Here is a 17524-nt window from a genome sequence, read left to right as displayed (position 1 = left end):
CTTAGCATATACTCTGCATTTTCTGCATCTGACCAACTCTCCATCCTCTACTCTCCAGGAGCTGCTTGCTATGTTTGATGCGGTCCCTCACTGACCCCCATTCTCTCTCCTTAGTTGAAGCAGCTTGGTGTTCCTTTTGGCAATTTCTAGAACCACAAGTTCAAGGTAAGCTCATACCTCTCAGCCACCTCATCTCCTTCTGCTATGTATGTGCTAAACAAACACTTCTTGCATCTTGCACTGCAGCTGGTCAACAGGATTGCAAGAGACAGCAGTGGACTCTAATACACTGGACTATGATACTGATGATTGTTTCTACCCAGTTCATTGTACAGATGTCTTTCTATTGGACACACTCAGTTGTGCCTGCCTCTAGGGGAGAGGAAGAGGCCCTGAGAATGGATGTGTGCATCCCTCATGGTCAAGGGCTCCCCAGTCTCACTATGTTCTCTGCATTCAAATCTTACCTCTACTTTCACCAGGTTTGCCGGTGGTTGCTGTGCAGTGGTGGAAGGAGACGCCACTTGTTGGTGCATCAGGGCTGTACTGTGTGCTTGCAGGTCATGCCATAGACACTCGATGCTATGCTCCAGCCATTGGAGCTACTGTACCGCTCCCCGGTAGGTTCCATCCTTCTTTATGTGGTGAACCCCAGTCCCCTTTTATGAAGTGCCCACCCATTCTCAAGCTTGCTGGAGGTGGGGAGGGGGAGGGGAAGCATATATACACTGAATGTTTTTTACACATTATTCAACACAGTCCTACAATCTTCCATAGTTATGGAACAACATGGTTTCTAAATTCTATCCTGCAAACCATTTTCAAGGTGGTCACAGGTGCGTGCCTACCAAGGCCTTGAGCCCTTAAGTCATGGTGAGGGAGAGGGGTTCTGGTTACAGTTCCTATTCTAAATTACCTGCAGGTGGCTACAGCCCGGTGCCTATATAATTCCCCTAGCCTGTGCCCTTCTGTACCTGATGTATTATATTGCAATTGTGATGAAGTAAACATCCATCTAATGCTTTTACCATTGTTTTCCCTTTTCTCCTCAGCACTATATACCATTGCTGATACATTCAATGTGAGAAGATGACCCAGCTGTTTGTAGCTCCTTCCTCACCCTCACCAATGTGGTTTGGTTGTGGGTAAGGATGTCTGGTGACCAGAAAGCAAACATTGTCTATGCGCTACCTATGGTTATCTGCAAGTTTCTACTTGGCAGATCACTCGTGCTAGACAACATACCTATTATTTACACAACTCTGTGCTTTAGGGCTCTATGGTAAGGGAGGAGAGGCTGGATGGGCATTTCTGTTCCTCAACAGAAATGTCCACCCAGCCTCCTCCCCCCCCCCCCCCCTTACCATACAGCCATGCAGTTTGGAAGGAACAGGTGGCCTTCTGTATGGCCACACATATGTACCAAAATTTCTCTGTCACACTTCACCTCTTATGCAACCCAGCTTGCCGACTCCTCTCACATCAACCCCAGCATTTGATAATATGTAGTGCACAAAGTAGAGACACACACCCTGTTATATGAAAAAATATCCAATGTGTATTTAACAAAAATAGAACTATGTATGATTCCCCCCCAAAGTCCACAGGAGGCCACATCCTCGTCCCTGCAAGGCGTCGTTAGCCTGCCGCATTGCCGACATCTCCAGCCTCATTGCTGACACCTCCTGCAGCAACTGTTTTGGCTATTCACCAGTTGCTGCAGGAGGCGCAGTGCTGGGGCTGGTGCTGGGGATGGTGGGAGAGGGCTGGACGTGTTGGACCTTCCTCCTCGAGGGGAGGCATGTCATGCCAGGGGGTCCTCCTCCTTCTCCACCACCAGAGCAGGCAGTCCTGCCTCCTCTTCCTGTTCCTCCTCCTCCTGCTGCTGGCGCCCTGTGTATGTAAAAGAATTGTCCTTGAGATCAGCACATTCAACATGGCTTGCATAGTGCAGGAGCTGGCTGGCTGGCATGAGGCAAGAATGGGGAAAGGTGGGGGTCAGTGGTAAGCCCTGGGCTAGACACATGCTTGAGATGACATGACAGGGAACCCTGGAAGCTGGTGTGAAAAAGGAGTACACTATAAGATGTGTTGGCAGGAAACACTCATTCCTCAGCAGGACATTAGCATTTTGAGTTGTGACTATGGTAGGATGATCATTTTGTTTTTTTGGGGGGGGAGAGGAGGAGGGGGGTGGAAGCACTATTTCTTTACATTACTTTCAAATCATGCTATGACATCCACTAAGAGCAGGACATCAGGCAAGAATACCATGAAACAGTATCCACCCCAGGAAGGGGGATACAGAAGTGAGGCATGTCATCTCATTCATCTCAGAGGAGGTTAGTTGGAAGTTACAGCCACACTCATGAAGAAAGACTAAGGAGGCTAGGGCTTTTCAGCTTGGAGAAGAGACGGCTGACGGGAGACATGATAGAGGTATATAAAATAATGAGTGGAGTGGAACAGGTGGATGTGAAGCGTCTGTTCACGCTTTCCAAAAATACTAGGACTAGGGGGCATGCGATGAAACTACAGTGTAGTAAATTTAAAACAAATCAGAGAAAATTTTTCTTCACCCAACGTGTAATTAAACTCTGGAATTCATTGTCGGAGAATGTGGTGAAGGCGATTAGCTTAGCAGAGTTTAAAAGGGGGTTAGACGGTTTCCTAAAGGACAAGTCCATAAACCGCTATTAAATGGACTTGGGAAAAATCCACAATTCCGGGAATAACATGTATAAAATGTTTGTACGTTTGGATAGCTTGCCAGGTGCCCTTGACCTCGATTGGCCGCTGTCGGGGACAGGATGCTGGGCTCGATGGACCTTTGGTCTTTTCCCAGTATGACATTACTTATGTACTTATGTAGCTGCAGCCTCAGGCCTTGAACTGGGACAGAGGTGTTATGACTTACTAGCTGCCTATTAGCCACATGGAAACTGATATTGTACACGACATTATTAAATAAATACATTTACAAATGAGTACAGGTGCCCTGTGTACAATACTTACATCGAGCCCTGAGGCGCCTTTGCACACTCCCAATGAGATTGGGGCTGTCCCGCCATATATGCCAGAACCGGCATCTCAGGGACTCCAGGTCCCTCCGAATTGCAAAACAGCTGTAAGATACCAGTTTGTACACCAGGAGTCAGGGGATGGCCCTTCTTGTTTTCACAACACAAATTCATTTGGCAGCCAAATTGTAGAGACACTCAACACTGATTGGGGGGGGGGGGGGGGATATTACATTGGTACAGGTGATGTCACTGAGGTGGACATGAGGACAGAGAGTACCATTTGTGTGCAGTATTGTAAGGATGTGAGAATGTTTTTCTTTTCTAGTACGTAGATTCTATTAATGAATGTGCATGTGCACATATCACTGATTACCCTTGAATGCAGACTACAGTTAGTGCTTACATTGCTGAGGGAGCTCTTAAATGTGGTGCTACAGGAGGGGGACCAGATAGCCCAGGAACAGTGGATGGGGGGGGTGAAAAAAAGCACTTACCTTTCCAGCCTTTGTCGTATCTGTGTCCTATTGGACACAGTCCTGGGGGGCAGGTGGTGGTGGTGCAGGAAGAGCCTGCGCCGGTGCCTCAGGCAGAGCTGCACCAAGAGCAGACTCTACGCTAAACTAAAGTTGGGTTCTCTTCGGAGCGCCATATTTCTAAGTGAATAACCATTGGAAAACGTGCATCGCCTTATATGGACGCCTATGCATGATGGACGTCCTTACATGCACAGTTCCATATATGGACGACCATCCCATATATGGACAAGACAGCACGTGGACGTCCTGCCCCATATTGGGTCGGCACGTGGACAACCATGACGCATGGATATCCATGACGTGCATGCACCGTCGTCACGTGTGCAGGGCCTTATTTGGATGAATACGTGTTTATATGTACGGAGTCTTCCTTATATAGATCATTATCAAGAGTGCGAACCTCTTCATATATACACAATATAATATGTATGTTTCTTATATTTCCCATAGCTGCATGTTCTGCAAGTACAGTGCATGTAGTTGCGGACATCCAGGTACGGGAAATATAAGGAACATTCATAAGTGTAAAATACAGTAATCAAGGATGTGTTTCTCACAGAACTGCCGAAGGACGTCCCTCTTACAGGCCCACCGTCCTTCGGTGGGCCTTGTAAGATGGACGTCCTTTGGCAGTTCTGTGAGAAACACGTCCTTGTTACTGTATTTTACACTTAATGTTCCTTATATTTCTTGTACCTGGATCTCCGCAACTACATGCACTGTACTTATGAAACAACCAGGTACATCAGAGAAGTCCAAAGTACAGTAATAAGGATGTCTTTCTCGTTGAACCGCTGAAGGACGTTGATATGAAAGTACAGTGAATGTTTTAGGGACGTCCTTTCGTGGTTCTGGAAGATGGGCGTCCTTTTTGCTATACTTTGGGCGTCCCTGATTTGGGCATTTTGAACTGCGATAATGGAATGTCTAAGGACGTCCATACTCTTTTTCGATTATACCTACCTGATTTTGGCCAACTTCACGAGGGCGTCCTAATCATACTTGGACGACCTTTCGAAAATGCCCCTCCACGCGTACAGCCAAAAGGGTGTGTGTGGCCATGGGCGTGGAATGGGCATTTCAAAGCTATGCACATTATTATGGCATACACCCGATCTGTGCCTAACTTAGGTGCAGGTATTTAGGCCTGGTTTAGGTTTTAACCACAAGAACAGCACATGAGCATATTCTATAAACTACGTCTAATTTTAGGTATACTTTATAAAATCATGCTAAGCGCGTGGTTTTTTGGTGCCGTTTTTAAGCCCCATTTATACAATTTGGACCTAAATGCATATATTTAAATCAGTATGTCTGTATGTTTTATGATTGATTTTTACTGACCTATCTGGAATGCATGTTGCTTTCCTATCACTATTGTAATCCCTTTCTAGACATTACTATATTTGTATACCACCATGACTTGTTTTGAATTGGTGTAATATCAAATGTGAAATAAACCATAAACCATATATACCCAGTTATGCTAGTATTGTATACTTGGTGAGGTCTTATATTTAGTATTCTCTACTATATACATGCATACTTTCCTTTATAGGCTCCTACAATGCACCCTCTGGATTCGTAATTCTAGGCTGTCAGTTATAGAATTATCCCCATTATGCCTTCTGTAGGTCTTCTCCACTTCCTATTATAATCACTGCTGATGTCTTCAAGTTTCATGTTTTATTAAAATTTACTATTCTGCCTAACAGGAAGTACCATCTAGGTGGCATACAGTCTAAAATTAATAGTGGCTGGACTATTAAACTAAACCAAATACCCAGTGTACCTGAATGTAACTCTCCTTGAGCTACTACTGAAAAAGGTGTGAGCAAAATTCAAATAAACTATAATATACAGTAGGGAAGAAAGGAAAGAACTCAAATCTTAATAGGAAAGGGAGGTAGAGGATAAAACAAGAGGTATTCTGCGCCTGGATCATGGAGTATTCACGGGACTTTGGAAAATGCATCTCAAAAAAGAAGGTATTGAGCTCAGATTTGAATAGGTCAATGGAAGAATATTGATTCAAGTGTACAGACAATGAATTTCAAAGTTCAGGAGCTGTTAAAGTTAGGATCTGATGCATTTGAAGTACTGAAGACACCTCTTGCTGACTTTCCTTGTTTCTAATCCTTCAGGATTTGGCAATGACTGTTGGGCACACTATGACTCTCATCGTCAAATGCACGACTGGCACGAACAGGACCACGGAACAGAAAGTGGCAGAGACACTGAACTACAAACCATATTACCATCGTATGTGAAAATTAAGTATAAAACATTTGAAACATCCTACTCCCCACACCTTATGAAAACCATAGAAAGGGCTTCAACTTATATGTAGAGTGTGCAAACATGAGTGATATATAGGTTCTTGTGAGTGTTGGGGAGGGGGTTGTGTCTAAGGGGTGAGTTGAAACTATTTTTTGTCATTTAGAAAGCAATCTGTTGTGACTCCATTACTCTGCCTGCATTCTAATGGCTTACATATATTGCATTTCCAGTAATGTTAAGTCCCCCCTTCTCCCTCAAAATAAGCAACAGCAGTGATGGCTACTACAATCTTACCTGGCGCTGTGAGCATTCCCACTACATAGAGAACTGGAGAAAATATCAAGTGAGGTATAAACCTACTCGGCACAACCACTGGATGGTGAGTGTTAAGGATTATGGAGGTTAGAGAGAGGTTCGCTGCTTCCAAGCATAAGAGATCTAAGGCTTGCTGATTTGAAGCATAAGGAAAAATATAACATTTTGATATTCTCTTGGTCAAAGGATCCACTCGTCATTGAACAGGAACAGAGATGGGTGACAATTCGAGACCTTTCACCAGACACAGAATATGAGGCTGAGGTTCGGGTGAACCAAACAAGATTCAGTTCTAGCCGGTGGAGCCAATGGAGCCATGCTATTATGTGGATAACCCCCAAAGCAGGTATGAGATGTAAGGGTTTGTTTTCAAAGTACTGACAATAGTTTACAGCAGAAAAAAAACTGAACTGACTTTTCCAGTCTGTCCTATTAACTCCATCCTCTCTGCTTTACAAGTCAGCTTCTGTTTGCCTCCTTAAAAGTTCTCTACCAACCTGCAAAGATGGCTATATTCTCAATCCAGTACCAACTCCCTCATCACCATGAGATTACTGCCAAGCTCCTTAGTAAATCAGAGAGCTATAGGTCTAAACAACTAGCCTTCTAATGTTAGGTGCCTGTGTTGAAATATACTCATGAATAAAAAAAAGGAGTGGGAAATAGACCAAGCTAACAAGAAACAAATGAAGAGACTTCAGTCAATTATAGACAATTTACTAGCCGTTAAGCTCGTTAAAACGGGCGAGATTTTTGTTTGGCAAAATTCCTCTGTCCCCTACCCTCTCCCCTCCATCCATGTGCATCTCCTTCCTGTCTTCCCTCACCTCCATCTATGTCCAGCATTTCTCCTGCCCTCCCCTCCATCCATCTATGTCCAGTAGCTCTCCTCTCTCCCCTGCCCTCCCCACCCATGGCCAGCGATTCTCTTTTACCCCCTGTCCTCCCCTGTCATTCACATCCAGTTATTTTCCTCTATCCCCTTCCCTCTCCTCTGTCCCCTCCCCTCCATCCATCCATCCATGTGCGTCTTCCTGTCTTCCCTCACCTCCATCCATGCCCAGCATTTCTCCTGCCCTCCCCCCCCCCCCCGAGGTCGTCGCCACCGCCCCTCCTCCCCTGAGGTCACCGCTGGCCCCCCTCCACCCGGGCCGGGCCCTCTCCTCTCCATTGAGCTTACAGCGCCTCACCTCTGAAACCGCAGCAGGCAAATCGCCTCCCGTCGGCCTTCCTTCCCTGCCTGTGTCCCGCCCTCGTGTGACGTAATGTCGGCGAGGGCGGGACACAGGCAGGGAAGGAAGGCCGATGGGAGGCAATCTGCCTGCTGCAGTTTCAGAGGTGAGGCGCTGTAAGTTCAATGGAGAGGAGGGGGCCCGGCCTGGGTGGAGGGGGGCCACCGGCGACCTCGGGGGGGAGGGAGTGGTAGCGACCTCGGCGGTTCCCTTCCTCCCCTTCCGTGTTCCAGGTCCACTCCTCAGCGCAGCGTTTCTTTCCCTCTCTATTCTGTCCTCTTATGTCATCACGTCTTGATGCGGGGCGGGACAGAGAGTGAGTCGCTACTGTGCATTTGCGGGTGAGTCGGTCACTTGCCATTTATATGTTTGATTGGTGAAGTCTTCAGCAATAAATTATCTACAATCGACTGAAGTCTCCTCGTTTGTCTCTGGTTAGTCTGGTCTATTTCTCACTCCTTGTTTTATTCCTGTGTTTCATCGTGGGATCTCGGCATTCCTCCGCCTCGGTGGACTCTTACCAAACCTTTGATTTGAAATATACTCAGTCACCATCAAATGTCTGGTTTTGACACTGTTGTTTCCAAGGGAGTTGAAGTTTGTGCTATCCTGACAGTAGTAATGTTCAGCAGTGGCGTAGCCAGACAGCCAATTTTGGGTGGGCCTGAGCTCAAAGTGATTGGGCACAAAATTTTCTTTCAGCCGCCACCCTCTCCCAGCACCCTCCAACTCAAAATATAAATACTTTAGCTAATGAGGATCCCCAAGATCTGTCAGCTGACGACTTCCTGTGAAGGTGGCCGGAACTCCCTTTTACCAAGCTTGGCATGAGCCACCGATGCCAGCACCCCATGCATTCTTAATTTACATTGTCTCAAGGATGCTGACGCCGATTGCAGAGATTGGTAGAAGAGAGTTATGGCTGCCTTTGGAGGAGGACCTCAGCTGATGATGCTTGGGGATCCCCACTAGCTATAGCAAGGGTCAGGACTGGTGTTAGACATGCTAGGGCACAGTTCAGAAAATAAAGGAGGGGGTGCCCTGAATGACCTCTCCTCCCTGCCTCCCCTCTGATCTCCTCACCTGCCAGTACAATCCCACCGACATACTCTCATCAAATATAGAACAAGGGATGACAAATTAGAAATAAAAATACGTAGACAAAAATTGAACTGGGAACCCTAAGAAGTTAAACAACATGTCCTGCAACACTGGAGAAATAAAAACGGAAATGCATTTTGTTTTCTAGTGAAGACAGTACAAAGACATTTGGTATGCAATTTTCCCAAAGCTAACATATATAGGTTAATAAATTACAAATAAAATGCTTTTGTCTACCGTTGATGTCTGGACATTTTATATTTCCATCATGTTGGTTTCAGTTTCACTTTTCTGCTTGCTTGTATGTCCTTTGCTCTTTCTCCTTCAAGCAGCTTCTGTCCATTTGTCTTTTCTCTCTCCTGTCTTGTTCCCAGTGCCGTAGCGAGGGCGGCTGACACCCGGGGCGGGTCGCCGCTGCACCCCCTCCCCTGGGTGCAGTACGGCACCCTCCCCCCCCGGAGCGCATTCTTACTTGAATTAGGAAGCGAGGGGCGGGCGAGAGGGCCGATCCGCCCCCAAGTGCACGTCGCTCGGAGCTGCATCGGCTCCGCTGGTTCCCTGCTCTCTCTGCCCCGGAACAGGAAGTAACCTGTTCTGGGGCAGAGGGAGCATGGAACCAGCAGAGTCGACACCCCCCCAGCGGCGTGCACCCGGGGCGGACTGCCCCACCGCCCCCCCTTCCTACGCCACTGCTTGTTCCATTCCCTCACTACACCTGCCTCTGACATATTGGTCTTTGTTTCCTTTTTAGCTCTTTCCTCTCTTTTTTTACATTTTCTTTTCTGCCTCTCTGTTCACTTGAATTTCAGCCTCTTTCTCGCTGTTCTCCTTCTTTATATCTTTCAGCTACCTATCAATTTCTATCTTCTACTCTCACCCACTAGCTTGTAAGTAGTGCTTTTCCATGCACTTACATGTACCTTCACATGCCCAGTTACATAACTGCCTTTCACATGATTGTATCTCAGTATTGATTTTATCCTATATATTTTTTACAGTTCTAGGTCATGTCCCACCAGAAAATTCCCACTCACCAATTTCCATCTGAAAAATTGCCATGTAAGACAATTACCATCTAACCAATTTCCACCACTCCAGAGAGGACAATTCCCACCCTTAACAATCATGAAGCATCACAGTCTGAAATGTATCTCCTTCTCTTTCCCCTTCCAGATCGTTTGGTGAGCAATGCCCCCCACACCCCCAAACGTTATCTTTAACATGCTACACTACACCAAAAAAATTTTTAAATAAACCAAAATCATAAAAAAATACAATGCATAAGAAAAAAGACCTCCAGCACAACAAAATCAATGAAAACTACATGCCAGTAAGAAATAGGCAGGGGGGAACAGTCCTAGGAGATAATTGTCCAATTTGGAGAAAAGTCCTAGGAGGGAATTATCCAGGCAGGAATTGGTGGGTGGGAGTTGTCCAGTGGATACTGTCCAGGTGGCAACTAGCCTGCTACAATTTTTATTATGTCAATAACCTACCTTGAACCCATTTTAAAATTAAATTATAATATAGGGACCGTTAGACTTGTCTAGTCTGTCTAACTTTATTCCTAGTGCAATGCACAGACCCCAGCTGTTCTCTTTCCCCTGACTTCTTCAGACCAGGGATCCTCTGTTCTTATCCCACGCTTTGTCAAATTCTGTCACTGTGGTTCTATCACATCTGATGGGAGACCATTCCATTCATCAACCACACTTTTAGTAAAGATATATTTTGTAATGTTACCCCTGAATCTACCCCCATGGAGTCTCATACTTGGGCCTCCTGGTTTAGAGTACACTTTCCTCAGAAAAATATTCACTTCTTGTGCTTGATTTATGTTTTGATAAGTTTAATTATTTCCATCATTTATTCCCTGTTTCTCCTTGTATCTAGGATAAACATATGTAGGTCCTTAAGTCTCATCCTGCACCATTTTGGATTTCTTTGCTGGTAAACTTCAAAAATAGATACTATATTCTAAGTACGGTCACATTGATTCCTCTCTCTTCTTCTCTGCGAATATTCAGCAGATCGCCAAAACCTGTCGTTTCTTTATCTACAACATTAGCAAAATCTGCCCCTTCCTTTCTGAATATGCTACCAGAACCCTTATCCAAACCCTTGTCACCTCTCGTTTGGATTATTGCAATTTACTTCTCACTGGTCTTCCTCTCAGCCATCTCTCTCCTCTCCAATCTGTCCAAAATTCTGCAGCACGACTTATTTTCTGCCAAAATCGTTATACCCACACTAGCCCACTCCTCAAGTCACTTCACTGGCTCCCTGTCCGCTTCCGCATACAATTCAAACTTCTCTTACTGATCTTTAAATGCACCCATTCTGCAGCTCCCCATTACCTCTCTACTCTCATCTATCCCTACATTCCTTCCCGTGAACTCCGCTCACTGGACAAATCTCTCTTGTCGCCCCCCTTCTCCTTCACCGCTAACTCCAGGCTTCGTCCCTTTTCCCTCGCGGCACCTTATGCCTGGAATAGACTTCCTGAGCTTGTACATGTAGCTCCATCTCTACCTGTTTTCAAATCTATGCTGAAAACCCACCTTTTCACCATTGCTTTTGGCTCCTAGCTATTACTCAATTACCTCCCCTTGTTCCTTCTCACCCAGTACTTCCCTCGCCCTTAATTGTCTTGTCTGTCTGTATTATTTTTAGATTGTAAGCTCTATTGAGCAGGGACTCTCTCTATGTCAGGTGTTCAGCGCTGCGTGCGTCTGGTAGCGCTATACAAATGTTAATAATAATAATAATTGATAATTTATACAGAGTATTATCACTTCTTTTTTTTCTGCAGTTTAAGCCTCTCGCTATGCAACATAGAATCCCTTTGGCTCTGCCCACTGTCTTTTCAAATTCTTTCACCTGCCTCAGATCATCATGTACTATCATACCTAACTCAGTCTCCTGGTCAGAGCAAAGCACTTTCTTACCCAAAAGAACAATGCTGCATTTTAAAAAAAATACAGTTTAACCGCCAAGCACATTACCACTCCTTTCACCTTTTTAGGTTATGTCTCATTTTGTCTGCTTGTCGATTCTGTTTAATATCCATTGTTCTGGAATCTTCTGGTCTTTTCTTTTGAGTCTGCTTATTTCTGTGTGTTTCTGTGAGTTTCCACTGATAGTAGCAAGACAAGAATTTCTGGCTGACCACAAACTGGCAAAGACTATTGCCATGACATTCCAACCAACTGTCTTGCTACAAACAAACTGACAAGACCCCCCATTGTCATGACATCCCAACTGTTTGTTACAAATATAAGTTACTGAGCAGAGGTGTGGCAAGGACATTAAGGCCCTATCACAGGACTCCTATGAACTTGCAGGATTGCTGATTGGGTAATATATGAGGTCATAGGAGCCAACTTTTCAAAATGATTGGGAGTGCTGACATTTTTTTTTTACAGGTGGTGCATTCCCCCTCCCCCTCCTGCCATCCCCCCTTCCTCTCCTCCCCTCCTCCCCTCCTCCTCCCCTCCTCCCCTTCCTCCTCCCTCCGAGTTCCAGGCCCTCCTCCCTCTGAGTTCCAGGCCCTCTTCCCTACGTCCGTCCATCCGAGTTCCAGGCCCCCCTCCCTGTTCCAGGCCTCCCCTCCCTCCCTGTTCCATCCCTCCCCCCCCCTCCCTCCCTCCCTTCAAGTTCCAGGCCCGCCCCCTCCCTCCGAGTTCCAGGGCCCCCCTACCTCTGTCCCTCCCTCTGAGTTCCAGGCCATCCCCCTCCCTCCAAGTTCCAGGTTCCCCCTCCCTCCAAGTTCCAGGGCCCCCCCCTCTCTCCCTCCCTCCGAATTTTAAAAGTAATCTTACCTCGTCGGGGTTACGGCGGCAGCAGCAGTGAAAAGTGTGCAGGCTCGGCGCTTCAGTCTTCCCTTCTCTCAGATCTGGTCCCGCCCTCATTTCCTCTTTCCACAAGGGTGGTACCAGAGCTGAGAGAAGGGAAGGCTGAAGCGCCGAGCCTGCACGCTTTTCACTGCTGATGCCGCCGTAACCCCAACAAGGTAAGATGACTTTTAAAATTCGAAGGGAGGGAGGGGGGCCCTGGAACTCAGAGGGAGGGAGGGAGGACTTGGAACTCAGAGGGAGGGAGGGACTTTTAAAATTCTGGGCTGGTGAAGGGAACTTCCAGTGGGTGAAATATTGGGGGTGCTCGAGCACCCACAGCACCCACGGAGTCAGCGCCTATGTATGAGGTGGTCCTTTGTGATGGGAAGGGTATATAAGTAACTGCTCATCTAAAGAGGCTCTGAAATACATCCACAAAAAGGCATCCTCTGCCTTTTAATCCTTCCACAACATCACTCACATAGATATTAAACAGAACTAGCAGCAGGACTGATCCCTGAGGTACTTCAATAATTACCTTTCTTTCTTCAAAGTAAATTTTGTGTACTATCACCTTCTGTTATCTATCACTCAACCAGGCTGCTTAGTTCATTTATGAACCTTCTGTGTGAGACAAAATCAAAACATTGCTGAAAAGCAAGTATAGGTTTCACAGCACACATCTTTGCTCTAGTTCCCTAATTGTTCATTCAAAGAAATTGCTTAGGTTTGTTTGACATAAGCTAAAACTTGCTGTATTCAAGACACCTCACTACCCTTTCCTTCCATTATTTTTCCTATCAATGAAATAAGCTAACTAGCTTGTCGTTTCACACTTTTTTGAAAAAGGACATTTGGCCTTCTGTAATCCCACGGGACCACTTCTGTCTCCAAGGATCCATTGAAAAGAACTTTTGGCAAACTCACTAGATCTTCTCAGAGCTCCCTTACGGGCTTATTTACCAAAGCACAATGTTAATGTCAAACCCTCAGTGGTAATGTTTGGGGGAGTGGTCAGCATATGGAGGAAGTCCTCTATTATGAGAGTAAAACAACTCAACACTAAACATATTTTAAATTACGCACATCGGAAGCCTACTTTCACAGACCTCAGATATGACTCGTTTCACACAGGATCACAGTCCTGTGGCTCACCTTACTCATAATAAGTCCAAAATTACAAGTATTATGAATTTTATACTTATAATCAAATCTTCAATACCTTAATATAGTTATCTTAATTTTAAGGGACCCGCAACCAACATGGGTCATGTTTCGCCAAGGGGCTGCTTTAGGGTATGGCCCCAGAATGCTAGGGATTATTAGGAAAAGGATGCAAAATAAGACCAAGAATATTATAATGCCTCTGTATTGCTCCTTGATGCAACCTTCAGTATTGCATTCAATTCTGGTCACCATATCTCAAAAAAGATATAGTGGAATTAGAAAAGATTCAAAGAAGAGTGACCAAAATGATAAAGGAGATGGAACTCCTGCCATATGAGGAAAGGCTAAAGAAGTTCGGGCTCTTCAGCTTGGAAAAGAAATGGCTGGGGGAGGGGGGATATGATTGACATCTACAAAATCCTGAGTGGTGTAGAATAGGTAAAAGTGAATCAATTTTTCACTCTTTCAAAAAGTAAAAATCCTAGGGGACACTCAATGAAATTACATGGAAATACTTTCAAAACAAATAGGAGTAAATATTTTTCACTCAAAGAATAGTTCCCTGGAACTCATTGCCGGAGGTTGTGGTAACAGCGGTTAGTGTATCTAGGTTTAAAAAAGGTTTGGACAAATTCCTGTTACTGAGATGGACATGGGGGAAGCCACTACTGGCCCTGGGATTGGTAGAAGGAAATGTTGTTACTAATTGGGTTTCTGCCAGGTACTTGTGACCTGAATTAGCCACTGTTGGAAGCAGAATACTGAGCTAGATGGACCATTGGGCTGACCCAGTATGGCTATTCTTATGTTCTATTCTATAAAGCAAACTAGATGTTTATTTTTCTTTATAGAATAGCAGTGCAATTAGGTTTATATGAGCATATCTCTGAAGTAGTGTAACTGTGTGCTCTGCTTATGATTCTACCCAGATTCTGGCCATATATATGCCCTCCTTCAAACTATCTGCCTTCAAATTTAGGTGCCATATTATAGAATATCATATATACAAAATATTGTGATTTATATGCATATATGCCTACATATGTGCTTATCTTGGTATTCTGGTCATTTATGCATATTGTGGTAAGACTGGTTGTACCTATCTCTGCCCCCTCACCACTCACATACCTTAGTGAATATGCAGAATAGGATTAGAGCCCTTGGTGGGAGGGAAAACCCTAACTGGTATCACGCAGAGGGGAGTTGATTCCAGAGCCCTGAGAGATAAAATCCTGTAGGGCACTTATTTGTGAATCCTGGGAGTATTGATGAACCAGTAAAGACTGTTTTTCTACATAAGGTCTACTTCTCTTTCTGTTCCACGTTGGATCTAGTAGACCATTTGCCTTCTTGCTTTCTCACTCCTGTGATAATCTGTGGGCAACAGTTTCAGAAAATGTATGAGCAGATGGTGGCTTCTATAGCACAAGGTCTTAGGCCAACTAAATTGGTTGTGGATCTGTGTTCCTCGTTGATGACTAGGCAATTAGCTGATTCTGTTGCTCCCTCTTTGAATTTTATTCTGAAGTCCTCGTTGACTTCCGGGAATTTCCCTGCTACATTGAAGTTAGCAACAGTAAAACTGCTATTAAAATCAGCTGAGGTTGATCCGGTTAAGGCTTGTAGATGAGACTCATCTTGGTACTTCCAATAGTAGGGAAAGTGATTGAGAAGGTTGTTTTATAGAAGTTGGGTAAATTTGTTGATCAAACTCAGGGACTGGACTCATTTCAATATGAATTCAATATGGTGTGGAAACTGTTAATTTCAACTGTAGATAAAATTTGTAGAGGTATGGATGAGAAGAATGTTTATTGTTTGATGTCACTTGAAATTTCTTCAGCTTTTGATACCGTTAATCTGGCTCTGTTATTGACAAAGTTATCATGTTTGTTTATTAGAGGAAAGGGGTATGAATGGTTTAAATCATATTTGAGTGTGAGAACTATGCAGGTGTGTACAAAGGATCAGGGTCATCTGTGTATTCAGTACCGATGGGTATTTTGCTAGGTTCTGCCCTTTCAGCTTTGCTTTTCAATACATATATGTCATCATTGGGAGACGTGTTTCACAAGTTGCAATTGAGTTACAGAATATATGCCGATGACAATAAAATGTTTCTTTCCTGTTGGATCAGGATTTTAAACTGTTGTATGGCTGATATTGGTTTTTGAATGCAAGAGATAAATTAGCATTGAATGTAACAAAAACTGAGATTGTTATGGTGGGGCATCAATCAGTAGTGATCCATTTGAGAATTGTTTGCTGAATGGGAGCTTTATCCTTTAGGGAAGCAAATGAGAAATGTTGGGGTTGCTTTGGCTTCCCATCTATCCTTTAAGGAACAGGTTGGCCAGGTTGTTCGCTCGGCATTTTATAATCTACGTATGTTGTTGGGTGCATATGATTTTAGACTGATTGTGCAAACCCTGATTTTGGCAAAGTTGGATTATTGTAGTACCTTATATTTGGGGATGGCAAAAGCACATTGTATGGCTCTACAGGTAATCCAAAAGGCAGCAGCATGGTTAATTATGGGGAGTAGAAGATTTGAACATGTAACCCCATTATTGAAGCAGCTCCATTGGCTGCCAATGTAGTATTGAATACATTATTTATTATTATTTGTTGCATTGTACCCCACATTTTTCCCACCTATTTGCAGGCTCAATGTGGCTGACATATACTGTATAAGGTGCTGATACTGATTTATAAGATTTTGCACCTGTCTGCTCCATGGTAACTTAAGGCAAAGTGATACAGTTGTAGTACCTCTGTGCAATTTGAGATCTGATTGGTGCTAGACTCTTTTTCTGTCCACACTCTTAGTGCAGTTCTTTATACAGGTTACATCAGCATGTGTTTTTCTATGGCAGGTGCATTGCTATGGATACATTACCAGCCCATATTCGATTCTGTACTACCTTGCAGCAATTTAGAAGGTTATAAAAAACGCACTTAATGTGGCAGGCTTTTCTTCCAATGTGAATGCTTTTGATTGATAGATTAGGAGATGGTTGTTTTTAGATTTCCTCTGTGATTTATATGTGGATATATATTTGAGCTATTTGTTATTGAATTATGTGTTTTAATTGTAAGCCGTTTAGGACTTGATTCTATATATCACGCCTAAAAAAATCAGTGCTGAAACAAAATGCGCCTATGCATATTCTAAGTATGCCTAAATTAGGGTGTTCGTTATAGGGCAAGCCTAAATTTATATGTGTTTATAGAATATGCCGAGTACCCATCCAAGAGATTAAATTTAGGTCGCGGACAGTTACAAGTAAAACCTGGTGTAATGCTGATGCCTAAATTACACGTGGACCGGGTATATTGTATAACAACGCGCATAGAATTTAGAAATGTCCACAACCTGCCTTTTCCCACCAATGACCATGCCCCTTTTCACTATCCCTGGCTATTTCGAAGGGAGATGGCTGGCTATCTTCCGACACAAATTGGGAGATGGCCGGCCATCTCCTAAACCCGGGCCAAATCGGTATAATCGAAAGCCGATTTTGGCCGGCTCCAACTGCTTTCCGCGCAGAGCCGGCCAAAGTTCAAGGGGGGCTCAGCAGGGTATGGAAGGTGGGACAGGGGCATGGTTAAGACATGGCCGGCTTTGGCCGATAATGGAAAAAAGAAGGCTGGCTCGGATAAGCACTTGGCCGGCTTCACTTGGTCCATTATTTTTAGGACCAGCCTCCAAGAAGTGCCCCAACTGACCAGAGGACCACCGGAGGGAATCGGGGATGACCTCCCCTCACTCCCCCAGTGGTCACCAACCCCCCTCCCACCCAAAAAAAAATTAAACATCATTTTTACCAGCCTCTATGCAGCCTGAAATGTCATACCCAGCTCCATGACAGCAGTATGCAGGGCCCTGGAGCAGTTTTTAGTGGTGCAGTACACTTCAGGCAGGTGGACCTCAGGCCCATCCCCCGCCTACCTGTTAACCTTGTGGTGGTAAATGGGAGCCCTACAATCCCCCCCAAAACCCTTGTACCCACATGTAGGTGCCCCCCTTCATC

General features: G+C 44.7%; 1 protein-coding gene across 1 annotated transcript in view; it reads left to right on the top strand.

Moving 5' to 3' along the window:
• The window catches only part of IL2RB (interleukin 2 receptor subunit beta), a 126425-nt gene that overhangs the window by 88649 nt on the left and 20252 nt on the right, over positions 1 to 17524 (top strand). The window contains exons 7-9 of the mRNA XM_030190070.1: positions 5704 to 5821; positions 6070 to 6218; positions 6341 to 6500. Coding sequence (XP_030045930.1) covers positions 5704 to 5821; positions 6070 to 6218; positions 6341 to 6500 — 427 coding nt within the window. The remainder of the gene's footprint in view (positions 1 to 5703; positions 5822 to 6069; positions 6219 to 6340; positions 6501 to 17524) is intronic.

This window comes from Microcaecilia unicolor, chromosome 1 (assembly GCF_901765095.1).
Source record: "Microcaecilia unicolor chromosome 1, aMicUni1.1, whole genome shotgun sequence".
Classification (NCBI taxonomy): domain Eukaryota; kingdom Metazoa; phylum Chordata; class Amphibia; order Gymnophiona; family Siphonopidae; genus Microcaecilia; species Microcaecilia unicolor.
Note: the sequence above shows the minus strand (reverse complement) of the source record. Positions and strands in the feature narration are given on the sequence as shown.